The 17,057-nt window shown below is 34.6% G+C and overlaps 1 protein-coding gene across 1 annotated transcript; it reads left to right on the top strand.

Moving 5' to 3' along the window:
* The first annotated feature begins 11,400 nt into the window (after positions 1 to 11,400).
* LOC120180354 (WAT1-related protein At1g44800-like) lies at positions 11,401 to 12,084 on the top strand. Its single transcript, XM_039185696.1, has 2 exons — positions 11,401 to 11,483; positions 11,852 to 12,084. The coding sequence occupies exons 1-2, from the start codon at positions 11,425 to 11,427 to the stop codon at positions 12,045 to 12,047; spliced, it is 255 nt and encodes an 84-aa protein (XP_039041627.1). The 5' UTR covers positions 11,401 to 11,424; the 3' UTR covers positions 12,048 to 12,084.
* The last annotated feature ends 4,973 nt before the right edge of the window (positions 12,085 to 17,057 follow it).

A 17,057-nucleotide genomic window follows, 5' to 3' on the forward strand; every position in this document is an offset into this window, starting at 1 on the left:
ACCATCCTCTGTTAAAAGACAGTATGCAATATTACCTTCTATTACATAATCTGAGTGCCAATTAGAACATCTTCTCACACGATCTGATTGATGAGTTGTTGGAGCTTCAGAACTCTCTGGTTCTTGTTCATCATGTGCTAGTTCAACTTCAGAAGAATCTCCTTGTTTAACCTCCTTTTTCACATGTATCTGTGTAGTTTCTGACTTTTCAGCGCTATCATCATCTTCTTTTCTTTGTAGCTTATCTTCTACAAAGATAACATCCCTGCTGATGATCACTTTGCGGGCAGTGGGATCCCACAAGCGATACCCATTTACACCATCAGCATACCCCAAGAATTTGAATTTCATGGATTTTGTATCCAACTTTAAAATTTCTTGGGAGTTGTACATCACATACACTATACTTTCAAATACATGGAGGTTTGAATAATCAGCTGGTTTACCAGTCCATATCTCTATTGGTGTCTTCAGCTCTATTGCAGTTGATGGAGCTCGATTTACCAAATAACATGCGGTGTTGACTGCTTCTGCCCAGAATGATTTTTCTAGGCTTGCATCCCTCAACATTGCTTTTGTTCTTTCTAACAAGGTTCTGTTAATCCGCTCTGCCACTCCATTTTGTTGAGGAGTGTTCGCCACTATGAACTATCTTTTGATGCCTTTTTTCCTGTAAAAGTCATCAAATTCTTCGCTTTGAAACACTTGATCTTATTTCCAGAATCAATTTCCACCCGCGCTTTGAAGTTTTTGAAAGTTAAAAACACATCTGACTTATTTTTAATAGGGTACACCCAACATCTCTTGGAGTAGTCATCAATAAATGAGACAAAATATTTTGCTCCATCTAGGGATGTAACTGGTGCTTGTCATACGTCAGAGTGAACCAATTCTAGAACACTTTTGCCTCTAGAATTTGATGTGTTGAATTTCAACCGGTGCTGCTTACTTGTTATGCAATGCTCACAAAAAGTAAGTGATACATTTGTTAAGTCTGGAAGTAGCTTTTGCTCCATAAGAACTTTCATTCCTTGTTCTGACATTGTTGAAAACATTTTGATGTTTCGATATAAAAAATTAAGTTAAATGAATTTTAAGATTTTACAAATGATTTTTCGAAAAGTATATTCGATTTAATTACTCGAATATCAAGCTATTACTCCAAGTCTTTCAAGATCTATTTTAAACCTTACTAAATGTGTAAATTTGTGTTTTATACTTAAACTATTTTTGAAACAATTTTCACAAAGTATTTTGAACCAAAATCAAGCCTAAAATCAAATTTTCAAAGTGATGCACCGATGCACCATGGAATTAATTGAACATCGAATGCATTTGATGCATCGATGCACAAGACCATGCATCGATGAACTCAGGCTATTTCAAAACATCGAATGCATTTCATGCATCGATGCACTCTTAGTGCACCGATGCACTAAGAGTCCAACGGTCAAAATATTTAAATTTTACACTGATGCACCGATACACCTAGGGTATGCATCGATGCACTGACGCTCCCAACTGAATTTATTAATTATTTTCACACTTAAACGACTCTATTGACTCCACTAATCATCCTTAACATTCAGAATCATTTGAAGGTGTATTTAAACAAGCTTAGAAGCCATTGATCAAGAACAAGAAACATCAAGCAACTAAAATCAAGAGAGAATCAAAGAGAAAGCATCAAACCTCAAGTTTGAGCATTTCAAGGCTATTTTTCATTCAATATTCATTTTGCTTTCAAGAACACTTATTGTGCTCAATTGTATTTATTCTTGAGTGTTCTTTCTTTGTTCTAGAATTGTGCAAACATATTTTTCTTGTGAGGTTTTTCTTGTAAGTTTACAAATTTGTAATATTCTATATGAGAAAAGAGAATTTGTTGGAAAATCGTTAGTGTGGATAGCTAAGGTAGTGGACGTAGACTTTGGTTGATAAAGTCGAACCACTGTAAATCTCTTTGTAATTACTTTCAATTTTCTACAAAAGCTTCCACTAAAATTTTTATTGCCAATTCACCCCCCTCTTGGCTGATTCCATCAATCGATTAACTCAACAATTGGTATCAAAGCCTCACTCATTTGAAGGTTTAATCGCCTCTTGAGTCGATTCGGGAAGAGTTACATCGATTATCAAGTCATCAATGGCCTCCGCTTCAAATTACTACTCCGGTCTCGATTCGATGCCCGTCAATAAGCCTCCTTTCTTCAATGGAGCTAACTATGCCTATTGGAAAAATAGGATGATGTACTTCATTCAAGCAAGTGACATGGGAGCATGGAATGCCGTAGAAGAAGGATACATCAAGCCTCTCACTTATCCAAGGTTATGGAGTGAAGGAGAGACAAGAATGTTCCATCTCAACTCCAAAGCCATCCATATCATATTTTGTGCTCTTGGACCAGATGAATATGGAAGAGTTTCATCTTGTACAACTGCCAAAGAAATATGGGACAAGCTTCAAGTAACTCATGAAGGTACCGATAAGGTAAAGAAATCAAAAATTAGCATTCTAACGCATAGCTATGAAAATTTCAAGATGAAATCAAATGAAGATATCAAAGCTATGACGGATAGATTTTCAACGATTGTCAATGGTCTCAAATCATATAAAGAGATCATTTCAAATGAAAAGCTTGTGAGGAAGTTAGTCTACTCTCTTCCAAAATCGTGGCAATCAAAGAAGACGACAATCATCGAGTCTAAGGACCTAACGTCCTTAACTCTTGAAGAGCTAATCGGTTCCCTTCTCACTCATGAAATGATGCTTGAAGATGAAGTGGACTTCGATAAGATTGACGAGACACCAAAGGAGAAGGAGAAGAAGAAAAATATTGGAGTTGCTCTCAAATCCACAAAATATGAGAGTGATTCGAATGACGATGATGATGACGAGGAAATGAAATTATTTTCCAAACGATTCAGAAAGTTGATGATGCCTAACCGAGGAAGAAAATTCAAACGTCATGAAGGCTTCAAAACTGAATCAAAGGAGAAAGACCCGATCATTTGCTATGAATGCAAAAAACCGGGGCATGTAAAATACGATTGCCCATAATTGAAGAAAAAGGGTAAATCCAAAAAGAAGCACAAGGCTCATGTAGCTACATGGAATGATGATGAAGGTTCCGATGAAGAGGAACAAGAAGTTGCAAACTTGTGCTTAATGGCTATCGGGGAAGATTCTAAGGTAACCTCTAACTCATTCGATTTGGATGAATTATCTTATGATGAGTTATTAGAGGATTATAATGGGTTGGCTTCAGATTATAAGACTCTATTTTCAAAATACAAAAAAGATATTTCAAAATTGAAAAACGAAAATAGTCTTATATCTAAGACCAACAATGAGCTTGAAAGTAAGATCAAAGAATTGCAAATCAAAATTAATGATTTTGAAAAGAAAAATACTGATTTGCATAACTTACTTTCAAAAGTTCATGCTGATCATCAAAAGAAGATTCATGATCTTAAAACTTCTTTTAATAAGGTTGGAACAATTTTTTTTGAAAAATGTGAGAATTCAAAATCCAACTTTGTTAAGAAAAAATTTAGAAGCTACAATCATAGAAGTCCTCAACGAACCTTGAATGGTAAAATTGTTAGGAGTATATGGGTTCTTAAAGAATTCATTACTACTAAAGATAAGGATGTCCTTCATAAATGGATACCAAAGGGGACAAGGATTTTAGAAACTAATGAATATGGACCCAAAAGAATTTGGGTACCAAAAATTAGAAATTAATCTATGTTTGTAGGAAAAAGAGCATTGTTACAAGGCACGGGAAACAAATCCAAATTCATGGTACCTTGATAGTGGATGCTCGAGACACATGACCGGAGACAAAAGCCGGTTCATAGAGCTTAACATCAAAAATGGAGGAGAAGTGACTTTTGGTGATAATTCAAAAGGTCACATTGAAGGTATTGGTACTATAGGTAATATCTCTTCCATACAAATTAAAAATGTATTATATGTGAATGGATTAAAGCATAATCTATTGAGTATTAGTCAATTATACGATAAGGGATTCAATGTCATGTTTGAAATTAATGGTTGTAAAGTCATTAACATTACATCTAATCAAATTATGCTTGTTGGTAATAGAATAGGAAACATATACATGGTGCATTTAGACTCTATTGATATGACTAATTTGTGCCTAGTTGCTAAGGATGAACATGATATTTGGTTATGGCATAGGAGACTAGGACATGCTAGTATGAGTGTTTTACAATGGCTAATTCAAGGAGACTTAGTAAGAGGGTTGCCTAAGCTTAAATTTGACAATGATAAAATTTGTTATGCTTGTGCTAAAGGGAAAAAAGCGAATTTCTTTTAAATCCATTAATGACGTATCAAATAGTAGAGTATTACAATTGATCCATAAAGATCTTTTTGATCCAACTAGGACTACTAGCTTGGGTGGAAAACAATATGCATTTGTCTTGGTAGATGACTATTCTAGATATACTTGGGTTCTATTCTTAATTACTAAAGATGAAGCATTAGAAAATTTCATCACATTTTCAAAAGTAATCCAAAACGAAAAAGGTTACTCTATCACTAGTGTTAGAAGTGATAATGGCATTGAATTTGAAAATCTTGGATTTAATGAGTTTTGTAATTCTAATTGTATTAGCCATAATTTTTCAACACCTAGAACCCCTCAACAAAATGGAGTTGTTGAGAGGAAAAATCGAACTTTAGAAGAAATGGCTAGAACCATGCTTTGTGAAAATAATTTGCCAAAATATTTTTGGGCGGAAGCCACAAATATTGCTTGTTATGTTGTAAATCGAGTAATGATTTTAAAGAAAACTCCATATGAAATTTTCAAAAATAAAAAGCCTAACATTAGCTATTTTCATCCTTTTGGATATAAATGTTTTGTTTTAAACAACAGTAAAGAAAACCTTGGCAAATTTGATGCTAAAAGTGATGAAGGAATTTTTCTAGGTTATTCCTTAATTTCTAAATCTTATCAAGTATTTAATAAAAGAAATTTAGTTGTAGAAGAGTCTATACATGTTGTTTTCGATGATAATCTCCTTCCGAGGAAGGATTCTTATGTTAATGATGATGTAGGTATTGTACAAGCAAATGACGTTAGACATGACGTTGGAGAATCATCATCAAAGGAAGAGACGAAAGATGAGGAAACTCATGATACTCTCGAGAATCCAACCATTGAATAAAGGGAAGTATCTTATCCAAGAGAGTACAACTATGTCAAGGATGGTGAGATTATAGGTGATCTATCAAAAGGGGTAACAACTCGATCTTCTCTTAGAAATATTTGTAATTATGTTGCATTTATCTCATGCATAGAGCCTAAGAATATTAAAGAAGCATTAAATGATGAACATTGGATTATGGCTATGCAAGAAGAGTTAAATCAATTTGAGAAAAGTAAAGTTTGGACACTAGTTGAAAGGCCTAGTAATAAATCTACTATAGGTACTAGATGGGTGTTTAGGAATAAGCTTGATGAAAGTGATAATATAGTGAGAAACAAGGCTAGACTTGTTGCTCAAGGGTATACTCAATAAGAGGGCATAGATTATGATGAAACATACGCTCCCGTAGCTAGGATGGAAGCAATTAGAATGTTATTAGCATTTGCATGTTTTCATGAATTTAAATTATATCAAATGGATGTTAAAAGTGCATTTTTAAATGGTTTTATAAAGGAAGAAGTGTATGTGGAACAACCTCCAGGTTTATAAGATTTAAAATTTCCAAATCATGTTCTTAAATTGACAAAATCACTTTATGGTTTAAAACAAGCTCCTAGAGCTTGGTATGAAAGATTGCCAAATTTTTTAATTGAAAAAGGTTTTTCAAAAGGGAAGGTTGACACTACATTGTTTTTAAAGCATAAAGGTAAAGATTTATTAGTAGTTCAAATTTATGTTGATGATATAATATTTGGTTCTACTAATGATGTTCTTTGCCAAGAATTTTCTAAGCTAATGCAAAGTGAATTTGAGATGACCATGATGGGGGAGCTCTAATTTTTCTTGGGACTCCAAATCAAGCAAAGAAAAGATGGCATCTTCATCAATCAAGCTAAGTACGTCAAAGATATGCTCAAGAAGTTTGGACTGGAAAATGGCAAGCCTCATGACACTCCAATGAGCTCTTCAACAAAGCTTGACTTAGATGAAGAAGGTAAATGTGTAGATGTTAAATTATATAGGTCAATGATTGGATCTTTACTTTATCTAACTGCAAGTAGACCGGACATTATGTTTAGTGTTTGCTTATATGCTAGATTTCAATCATGCCCTAAGGAATCACATTTACTAGCTGTTAAGAGAATCTTTAGATACCTTAAGGACACTCCTAGTTTAGGACTTTGGTATCCTAGAGACTCTAGCTTTAGCTTGCATGCCTTTTCTGATGCGGATTATGGAGGATGCAAATTAGATAGGAAAAGCACCTCCGGTACTTGCCAATTCCTTGGAAATATGTAATTCTAGAAATAAGACATCACTTCATTAGAGACCATGTCACTAAGGAAGATGTAATTCTAGAATTTGTTGATACTTTGCACCAATTAGCGGATATTTTTACAAAGCCTTTAAACAAGGAAAGATTTTGGACACTTAGGAGAGAATTAGGTTTAACCAACCTATCTTCACTTAGTGTTTAAAATAATTTTAGCACTTTTAAGAATAAATGAAAAATGCTTATAATAATAATTTTTTATTGCAATCTATGCTATTAGTTAGGGGGAGTTTATGTTATTTGGTGAAAATTAATTTTATGTTCAAATGAAGTTTAAAGAATAATTTGATTGATTGAACATGATTAATTTTCAATATATGAGTTACCAAAACCACTAGAACTAATTAATTTAGCATTTTGAGTGTTTAAAATGGATTTTTGACATTTTTGTGCTTAATTCATCGATTCACTTAACAGTACATCGATGCATTCCTTTGAATGTGCATCGATTCATCTTGTTGATGCACCGATGCACGCCTTGAATGTGCATCGATGCACAGGGTCATGCATCGATGCATCCGTCGGGTTTTAGGTAAAAAAAGGCTTATTTTCTCATTTGTTTCAAAACCTAAAACTAAACTCTCTTAGCCTTTCGCCTCCTCTCTCTTTCCTACTCTCAAAATTACTCCAAATCCTTAGTTTTTGATCTGAATCTTCGAGCTTTTCAACTCCTAATCTTGCTTCAATCATTAATTTGTGCAAAACATCAATACATCCCTCTCAATCTGAAATTTCAAGGTAAACTTTTCTAAAAACTCATTTTATCAATTTTTGATCTTAGGGCTAGTCTTGATTAGTTCTAGGATGAACATTATATCGGGCATTGGTTATATGATGATTCTAAACTAGATTTTACAACAAATTTCATCAAAAACACATAATCTTTCAAATTTTTCTTTGAAATTTGAAATTAAAAAAAATATTTTCGAAAATCATTGATGTTTTTGACTTCATTATATTGTTTTTATGAAAACTATATGTACTGCAATATTTCCAATGATATTTTCAAATAGTTTTCAAAACTTTGCCCATTAGGATTGTTTTAGAGAACCTTGATTATTGCAGACTCAATTGAGTTTTGGGATTGATTATTGTGCATACATGTTTTTCAATTTGCAGGTTATCTATTTCTTTCCTTTTTTCGATCTCTAAACCATGTCTAATCCCAAACGCCCTAGGACTTCGTCGATTCGTTCTCGTTCAAATCAACCTCTTAATCCGATTTCCTCCTCCGCCTCTCGATCCTTCTATGGATGACTAGACTTATTTTATTTTGATTGTATTTGGGATTAAAACTTAAAACTTGGATTGTTAAAACATTTTGCTGTTTTTGAATTGTTTAAATTGTTGTTGGATGTTTGAACTTTTTATTTATTTGGTTTGATCTTTATGAGCTTCATGTTTATTAATTTTTGCATTATTGACATCTTAGTTGCATTATGACCAATTTACCATTTCACATTTGATTTGAATATTGATTATGAACACTAATGGCTAACCTCTCTTTTGATCTTTAATCTTAGCAGCTTAAGCTATATTCAATTAAAATGTTTAATCAATTGGCTATTTTTTTTCAAAGCCTTCTTTCACTCAGTTTTTGAGTCTTTTTTATTTAACAAAAAGGGGGAGAAGTGTTAAGTGTTAAAAGTTTTAAAGGGGAGAAGTGTTATAGTAAGGGGGAGTAATTTCAAAATTGATTTCAAAACTTATTTTCAAAGAAAATCTTAAAATTACTCAAGAGTTTTGTTATATCAAAAAGGGGGAGATTGTTGAAAATATTTTGATGTTTCGATATAACAAATTAAGTTAAATGAATTTTAAGATTTTACAAATGATTTTTCAAAAAGTATATTCGATTTAATTACTCGAATATCAAGCTATTACTCCAAGTCTTTCAAGATCTATTTTAAACCTTACTAAATGTGTAAATTTGTGTTTTATACTAAAACTATTTTTGAAACATTTTTCACAAAGTATTTTGAACCAAAATCAAGCCTAAAATCAAATTTTCAAAGTGATGCACCGATGCACCAATCCATGCATCGATGCACCATGGAATTAATTAAACATCGAATGAATTTTATGCATCGATGCATGGTCTTGTGCATCGATGCACTCAGTGCATTTGATGCATCGATGCACAAGACCATGCATCGATGCACTCAGGCTATTTCAAAACATCGAATTCATTTCATGCATCGATGCACTCTTAGTGCACCGATGCACTGAGAGTCCAACGGTAAAAATATTTGAATTTTACACTGATGCACCGATGCACCTAGGGTATGCATCGATGCACTGACGCTCCCAACTGAATTTATTAATTGTTTTCACACTTAAACAACTCTATTAACTCCACTAATCATCCCCAACATTCAGAATCATTTGAAGGTGTATTTAAACAAGCTTAGAAGCCATTGATCAAGAACAAGAAACATCAAGCAACTAGAATCAAGGGAGAATCAAAGAGAAAACATCAAACCTCAAGTTTGAGCATTTCGAGCCTATTTTTCATTCAATATTCATTTTGCTTTCAAGAACACTTATTGTGCTCAATTGTATTTATTCTTGAGTGTTCTTTCTTTGTTCTAGAATTGTGCAAACATATTTGCCTTGTGAGGTTTTTCTTGTAAGTTTGCAAATTTGTAATCTTCTCTTTGAGAAAAGAGTGTTCTCAATAATTGGAGTATATTCTTGAGGGAGTTGTAAGGTTATCTCTTTGGCCTCAAAAGAAAGAACAAATTAGTGAATTTGTTAGAAAATCCTTAGTGTGGATAGCTAAGGTAGTAGACGTAGACTTTGGTTGATAAAGTCGAACCACTGTAAATCGCTGTATAATTACTTTCAATTTTCTGCAAAAGCTTCTACCAAAAATTTTTATTGCCAATTCACCCCCCTCTAGGCTGATTCCATCGATCGATTAACTCAACAGACATGTGTCCAAGTTTCTGATGCCATAACATTGCAGAATCTGAACTACATGAGGCAACAGAGGCTTCTGCTTCTAGCAAAGTCTCTCCCTTCAGCATGTACAAGTTTACTGCTATCTTTTCGCCTTTCATCACCACAAGCGCTCCACGGAATACCTTCATGATTTCTCTTTGTGTTTCTATCTTGCTTGCATTATTATCCAACAATCCGTAGGATAATAAATTTTTCTTCAGGCCTTTCACATGCCGTACATCTCGAACAACTTTAATTGTTCCATCATACATCTTCAACTTGATGGTTCTAACGCCAACGATCTCTAAGACATAATCATTGCAACTATACATAGATCCTCCTAAGACAAGTTCATAATGATGGAACCATTCTCTTATTGAGGTCATGTGATATGCTGCTCCCGAATCAATGAGTCATATATCTGCAAATCGTTTTCTATCTTCCACGGTGGTTGACGCTTCACAGCATAGAGCATCTCCATCATCTGAAGTGTTTGCGGTATTGCCTCGTGGATTGGAGTTTTTATTTAGACTCCAACAATCATTCTTTAAGTGGCCCTTCTTTCCACAGTTGTAACACTTTAAATTCTTCTTGCTCCTCGACTTCGATCTACCATATTTGTGACTGATGCTTTGGATACGTTCTGTTGATCTCCCTCTCATCGTTGTCAATGTTTCTTCTTGTTGCAGATTTACTTGTTTGTCTTCCTTATTCTTGCGCCGATTTTCTTCTTGTAGAACAGCAGCTGTAACGTCATCGAAGACTAGACTGGTGATATTACTGTTTGTCAAGTTGATGATGAGTTGATCATACGAATCCGATAGACTTTGAAGTAGAAGTTCAACACGTTCTTGTTCTCCTATTTTACAGCTTAAGGATGTAAGCTGAGAAAATAAAGTGTTCAGTGTATTTAAGTATTCCGTCACTGAAGTAGATTCTGGCATACGGAGAGTGTACAATTTTCTCTTAAGGAAAATTTTATTGTGCAGCGATGTGGCCTCGTACAGTTTGTTGAGATGATCCCAGATCTCCTTAGCTGTCTTCTTCTCCTCGATGCTTAACAAGACTTCATCTGCTAATGCTAGATGAAAGTTTGCCACAACATTCTCGTCCATCTCGATCCATTTGTTGTCATCTGTGAAATCTACTGGCCTTTCACTGATAGCTGCTAGATAGCCGTCTTTCCTCAGGATGACCTTCATCTTCAATTTCCACAATGAGAAATTTCTTCCATTGAACTTTTCATTATCAAATTTCGTTGCCATGACTTCTATTACGGATAACTCCCACTATTTCACTATCGTGATTAGTTCTCTGAAACCTTCAAAGAATGGGTAATACCTTCTTACTTTCTTATGTTGGATGATCCACCTTTTGGTGGTAACCACAAAGACAATAAGCAGATATTACATACTCAAATCTGGCTCTGATACCAATTGTTGCGGAAGGCGGCTATCGGATAGAGCAAAATCGCAACTAATAATTTGAGAAAATAAAATAAAAGATAAAAGAGACATAAAATTTACATGGAAACCCCCTAAATAATATAGGGTAAAAACCACGGGCAATGGTAGAAGAATTTCACTATGAGAAAATAGGAATTATAACTTCTCTCGATTTACCAAGGAGAAAACAATGATAATTTTCTCTTGATAAAAACGAGAAAACAACTCTCAAGAAACTCTCTAAATTATCTAGTATTGGAAGAAAGCTAGAATGTTTTGGGATGATTTTGAAGCTGAATGAATTATGATATTTATAGTTGAAGTATAAGGACTAATTTATAAATACTCTAAATTACAATGACTAAAAAATGAGATTTTACCATTACCCAAAATTAAGAAAAAAAATAGCAACTTTCGGTGTTTTTTTAATTCATTCGGTGCAACAATTTCAACAATTGTTGCTTGACTTTTCTACAAACAAGAGGCCATGTATTTGTCACTGCCTTCAACCCTCTTTGCATGATCATCGTTGCAGCTCTTGGTTACGCTGTTCTCGGCGAGCAAATCCACCTCGGAAGGTACTTCCATCAGCTTTACCAGTACCAACATTTTACATGGAAACCTGATCCCAAATTACTAAAGCCACTTTAAACATTTAATCTTACATTATCTTGAACAACGTTGGTGTTTGATAATTGAGCAAATTAGCCCCTGGTTTCTTCCTTCTTATCCCACATAGGAAAGAGTGAAAGCTCAAGCAAAACAACACATTAAAGGAATTCTCTAAAAAACTTGATAAAGGTCGCCATGGAAAAGCCATCAACTTTAAAGTACCATACTAAAAAACTAAAAGGAAAAAGGTATATATTTGTTCTTTTCAGATTTCAATTCATATCTCTCCATTAACAGATATATTCTTCTTCTTTCTTTTCACTATGATATGTAGCATCATAGGAGGAATCGTTATCGCTATCGGCCTTTATTGTGTCGTGTGGGGTAAAAGCAAGGATTATTCATCACCATCTGCACCTGCAAAAGATGATTGTAACCAGCAACAGCTACCGATTTCTGAAAAACATTGTGGTGATGCCACTAAGCTTGCCATTGCCAGAATTGACACTGCTCAGCAGAATGGAAAGTAAAAGATCGCATTTCTTGCAGTTTCAAAATGGACTAAATTATCTAAAACCTTTCCATTATTACACTCTTCTCTGCAACTTGTTAACGGAAAAAAAAAGTAGTTATCAGGAATGGGTGTTGATTATATTTTATCGGTACGCTTCTCGAACGAGAATAGCAATGTATTGAGCTCTATTATTTAAAAGAATAAATAAACAGAAAAACTGGATGACAAAGTTGTTTACCATCATCACACCATTGGCATCTATGAGTGTGGAAGTAGCATTAATGTTAGATTATCAAGGATGAAAAGAACAAGATCGGAAAGAAATAATGAAGGCTTAATATTTTAGTAAAACGGGCCAAAGCCCAAAACCAATCCACCATTTCGTTAAACTGATCGACAATTTATATGGCACATACATTCAACCACTGTCACTCCGAATCGGGTTTACACTCAAAGCTACTGTTCTTGTATTATCACTCACATAAAATGAAATTTTGGCATATTTAAACGGCATGTTTGTAGGTCTCTGTTTTCATGTGTGCAATGTGTTGTTACCTTTAAGTTTTCTTATTGGATTCTTGCTGTTTTGAATCACGAAGTATAAGGCTTTTTCAGTTGTTCTCTATTGGGTAAAAGGTGTGCATAGTGTCGTGCTTCTTTCATACTGACAAGTATCTATTTTGCACCTGCTTAAGTTCTCCTAAAAACATGACTTGAGCAGTTCTCATTTCCAAACGGTCGGTAGCTAACATACTGGTGATCAGCGTTCTATATCTCTAGTTCCGCTTGGCAAGCTTTCATAGGTTGCAAGAGATGAACTTGTTCAAAATGTTGGAAATTACATAGTAAGATGCTGATTGTTGCGCTTTGAATATTTAGTGGGGGTGGATCTTGAAGGGTATCTATAAACATAATAACACGTTCATATTTATGTTCTTTTGTAAAACTATTTTATTTTCTAGGGGTTAAAAATTTTGTAGCCGTCTACGTGTTCTTTTTTCTCTTCTAATTGAAGGATTTTTTAATGAGACATAAGATGATCTTGTATGATATTTTTCTTCAATAAAAATCAAATATTACTGAGCGAAAGAAAAAAAATAAAGTGAAATTTCTTGTTTAATATCCATATCTTTAAGTAACAAAGTAAGGTAGGTGACTACAAACACTGCATCAGTTATTCTCTTATATTTTGTTTCTTTTGCATACTCAGATACAAACTCTTGTTTCTTCGAGTCTCATGGTACCAAGTTGTTTCCCAAGTATACACAATACCTTGATATAGATCTTTTACCTAATCTGCATCAATAAACAAACACAATTATTATAATTCCCCAACAATGTTTCTATAACTTTAAGCATCTTCTAATGCACCAGCTGCATTTTGTCCCAACTGAAAGGATTCAACCATAGGTGACGGTGCTGGCCTAGCTGGACTCATCCTTATTTTTTTTCCAACAACTCCATTGTATACTTGAGTTAAAAACAATGCACCCTTACTCCTATGTACTTTAATTCCCAAAAAATAACTAAGTTCCCTAAAGTCCTTCAGACGTGTACGTATGTGTATACACTATTAGCGTAGCGAATAAATAGAAAGACATCCTCTACTAATGCTTTGAATGCTATCTTCTGTAAGTAATCCCAAAGTTTAGAGTACCTATTTGTGGTCGCCTCAATCCATACACTGCCTTCTATAACTTACATACAAGTTTTGAACCATCTGATACAAACTGTTCAAAACCTGGTGTTGATGCATGAATACATTACTTTTGTTAACGCCCCATTGAGAAAGGTATTATACTTGAAAATACTAATATCAAGATAAAACTTGTTGCGGAAGACGACTATCAGATAGAGAAAAATCGCAACTGATAATTTGAGAAAATAAAAATGAAGATAAAAGAGACACAAAATTTACGTGGAAAACCCCTAAATAATATAGGGTAAAAACCACGGACAACGGTAGAAGAATTTCACTATGAGAAAATAGAAATTACAACTTCTCTCGATCTACCAAGGAGAAAATAATGATAATTATCTCTTGATAAAAAGGAGAAAACAACTCTCAAGAAAACTCTCTAAATTCTCTAGTATTGGAGAAAGCTAGAATGCTTTGGGATGATTTTGAAGCTAAATGAGCTAGGGTATTTATAGTTGAAGCTTAAGGACTAATTTGTAAATACCCTAAATTACAATGACTAAATGTAATTTCACCATTTCCCAAAAAATAAACAAAACTTTCGGTGCATTTAATGCACCACCAAAGATGGTATTGTCTTTTAACAATCTCCCACTTGAAGATTTGATTGGAACAATCATGTCTTCACACTATTCTTTCTACCTTGTACCATCATGTTGCTTACGTTTCTGACAGGTCACAAGAGAATCGACACCAAGTAAATTTATCGGTATTGATCGCCTTCGTCATGAAATCTACTATGTTGTATTTGGTATGAATTTTCTGCATATCTACTATCCCTTCTTCTACCTTTTCACGAATGAAATGGTACTGAACTCGTATGTGCTTTGTCCTTGAATAAAATGTTGGATTCCTTGCTAGATGCAAGGCGCTTTGACTGTCACAAAACATAGAGATATACTCTTGATTGTGCCCAAGCTCCTCCAATAACATCTTCAACCAAATTGCTTCTTTAGTGGCTTGTGTAGCTGCTACATATTCTGCTTATGTTGTGGATGTAGCCACAACTGACTGCAATTTTGAAACCCAGCTTACAGCTCCACCAACAATTTTGAACACATATCCTATAGTAGATTTGCTTTTATCCAAATCCCCTGCAGAGTCAGAATCTACATACCCATTGATTAGTAAGTTTGATCCTCCGTAACATAATGCAATATTTGAGGTCCCTTTGATGTATCTCATGATCCTCTATATTGTATTCCAATGCTCTTTGCCTGGATTCGCCATGTACCGACTAACCACTCCCACTGCTTGTGCAATGTCTGGTCTTGTGCATATTATAGCGAACATTAAACTTCCCACTGCTGATGCATACGGTACTCGAGACATCTCCATCATCTCTTCTGCACTGCTAGGACTCATACTGGAGGATAATTTGAAGTTAATAGGAAGAGGGGTAGAAGTTGGCTTACAATATTGCAAGTTGAATCGTGACAATATATTCTTCAAGTAATTCTTTTGTGAAAGCCAAATCTTCCTATTACTTCTGTCTCGGTGAATTTGCATCCCTAGAATCTTGTTTGCTGATCCAAAGTCCTTCATTTCAAATTCCCTAGCCAACTGTGCCTTTAATTCTTAAATATGATCTTTGTTGGGTCCTATAACCAACATATCATCCACATACAACAACAATATAGCAAAATCATTATCACCAAACCTCTTGAAATAAGCACAATGGTCTGTATTAAGTCTGTTGTATCCAAGACACATAATGAACGAATCAAATCTCTTTTACCAACACCTCAGCATCTGCTTTAGACCGTACATAGATTTGTTCAACCTGCAAACCAAGTTCTTCTTTTGTTTTTCTTCAAAACCTTCAGACTGGAGCATGTAAATCTTTTCTTCAAGATTTCCATGAAGAAAATATGTTTTAACATCTAGCTGCTCTAGATATAAGTTCAATGTAGCACACATTGCCAAGACTACTCGAACTGTTGTTAGTCGAACCACAGGAGAAAATATTTCATTGAAATCAATACCTTCTTTTTGAGCATATCCTTTGACCACCAATCTTGCACAATACCTCTCAACTTGATCGTCACCATTTCACTTGATTTTGAAAACCCATTTGTTACCAATTGGCTTCCTTCCTTGTAGTAGTGGCACAAGGTCCCATGTATTATTTTTATAAAGGGCTTCAATTTCTTCTTGCATCGCCATCATCCACAGTGAAGCATATGAGCTATTTATTGCCTCCTGATATATTGATGGCTCACCATCCTCTGTTAAAAGGCAATATGCAATATGTCATTCTATAACATAATCTGAGTACCAATTGGGACGTCTTCTCACACGATCTGATTGACGAGTTGTTGGAGTTTCAGAACTCTCTGGTTTTTGTTCATCATGTGCTGGTTCTACTTCAGAAGAATCTTCTTGTTCAAGCTCCTTTTTCACATGTATCTGTGTAGTCTCTGACTTTTCAGCGCTATCATCGTCTTCTTTTCTTTGTAGTTTATCTTCTACAAATATAATATCTCTGCTGATGATCACTTTATGGGCAGTGAGATCCCACAAGCGATACCCCTTTACACCATCAGCATACCCCAAGAATTTGCATTTCCTGATTTTGGATCTAGCTTTGAAATTTCTTGGGAGTTGTACATCACGTAGACAATACTTCCAAATACATGGAGGTTTGAATAATCAGCTGGTTTACCAGTCCACATCTCCATTGGTGTCTTCAGCTCTATTGCAGTTGATGGAGCTCGATTCATCAAATAACAGGCGGTATTGACTGCTTATGCCCAAAATGATTTTTCTAGGCATGCATCCCACAACATTGCTCTTGTTCTTTCTAACAAGGTTTTGTTCATCTGCTCTGCCACTTCATTTAGTTGAGGAGTGTTCACCACTGTGAACTGTCTTTTAATGTCTTCTTTCCTGCAAAAGTCATCAAATTCTTCGCTTGTGTATTCTCCTCCATTATCTGTTCTGAAACACTTTATCTTATTTCCATAATCAAGTTCCACCCGCGCTTTGAAGATTTTGAAAATGGAAAACACATATGACTTCTTCTTAATAGGGTACACCCAACATCTCCTGGAGTAGTCATCAATAAATGAGACAAAATATTTTGCTCTGCCTAGGGATGTAACTGGTGCTTGCCATACGTTAGAGTGAACCAATTCTAGAACACTTTTGCCTCTAGAATTTGATGTGTTGAATTTTAACCGGTGTTGTTTACTTTTTATGCAATGCTCACACAAAGTAAGTGATACATTCGTTAAGCCTGGAAGTAGCTTTTGCTCCACAAGGACTTTCATTCCTTGTTCTGACATGTGTCCAAGTTTCTGATGCCATAACATTGCAGAATCTGAA

This window comes from Hibiscus syriacus, unplaced genomic scaffold, assembly GCF_006381635.1.
Source record: "Hibiscus syriacus cultivar Baekdansim isolate YM2019G1 unplaced genomic scaffold, ASM638163v2 tig00112495_pilon, whole genome shotgun sequence".
NCBI lineage: Eukaryota > Viridiplantae > Streptophyta > Magnoliopsida > Malvales > Malvaceae > Hibiscus > Hibiscus syriacus.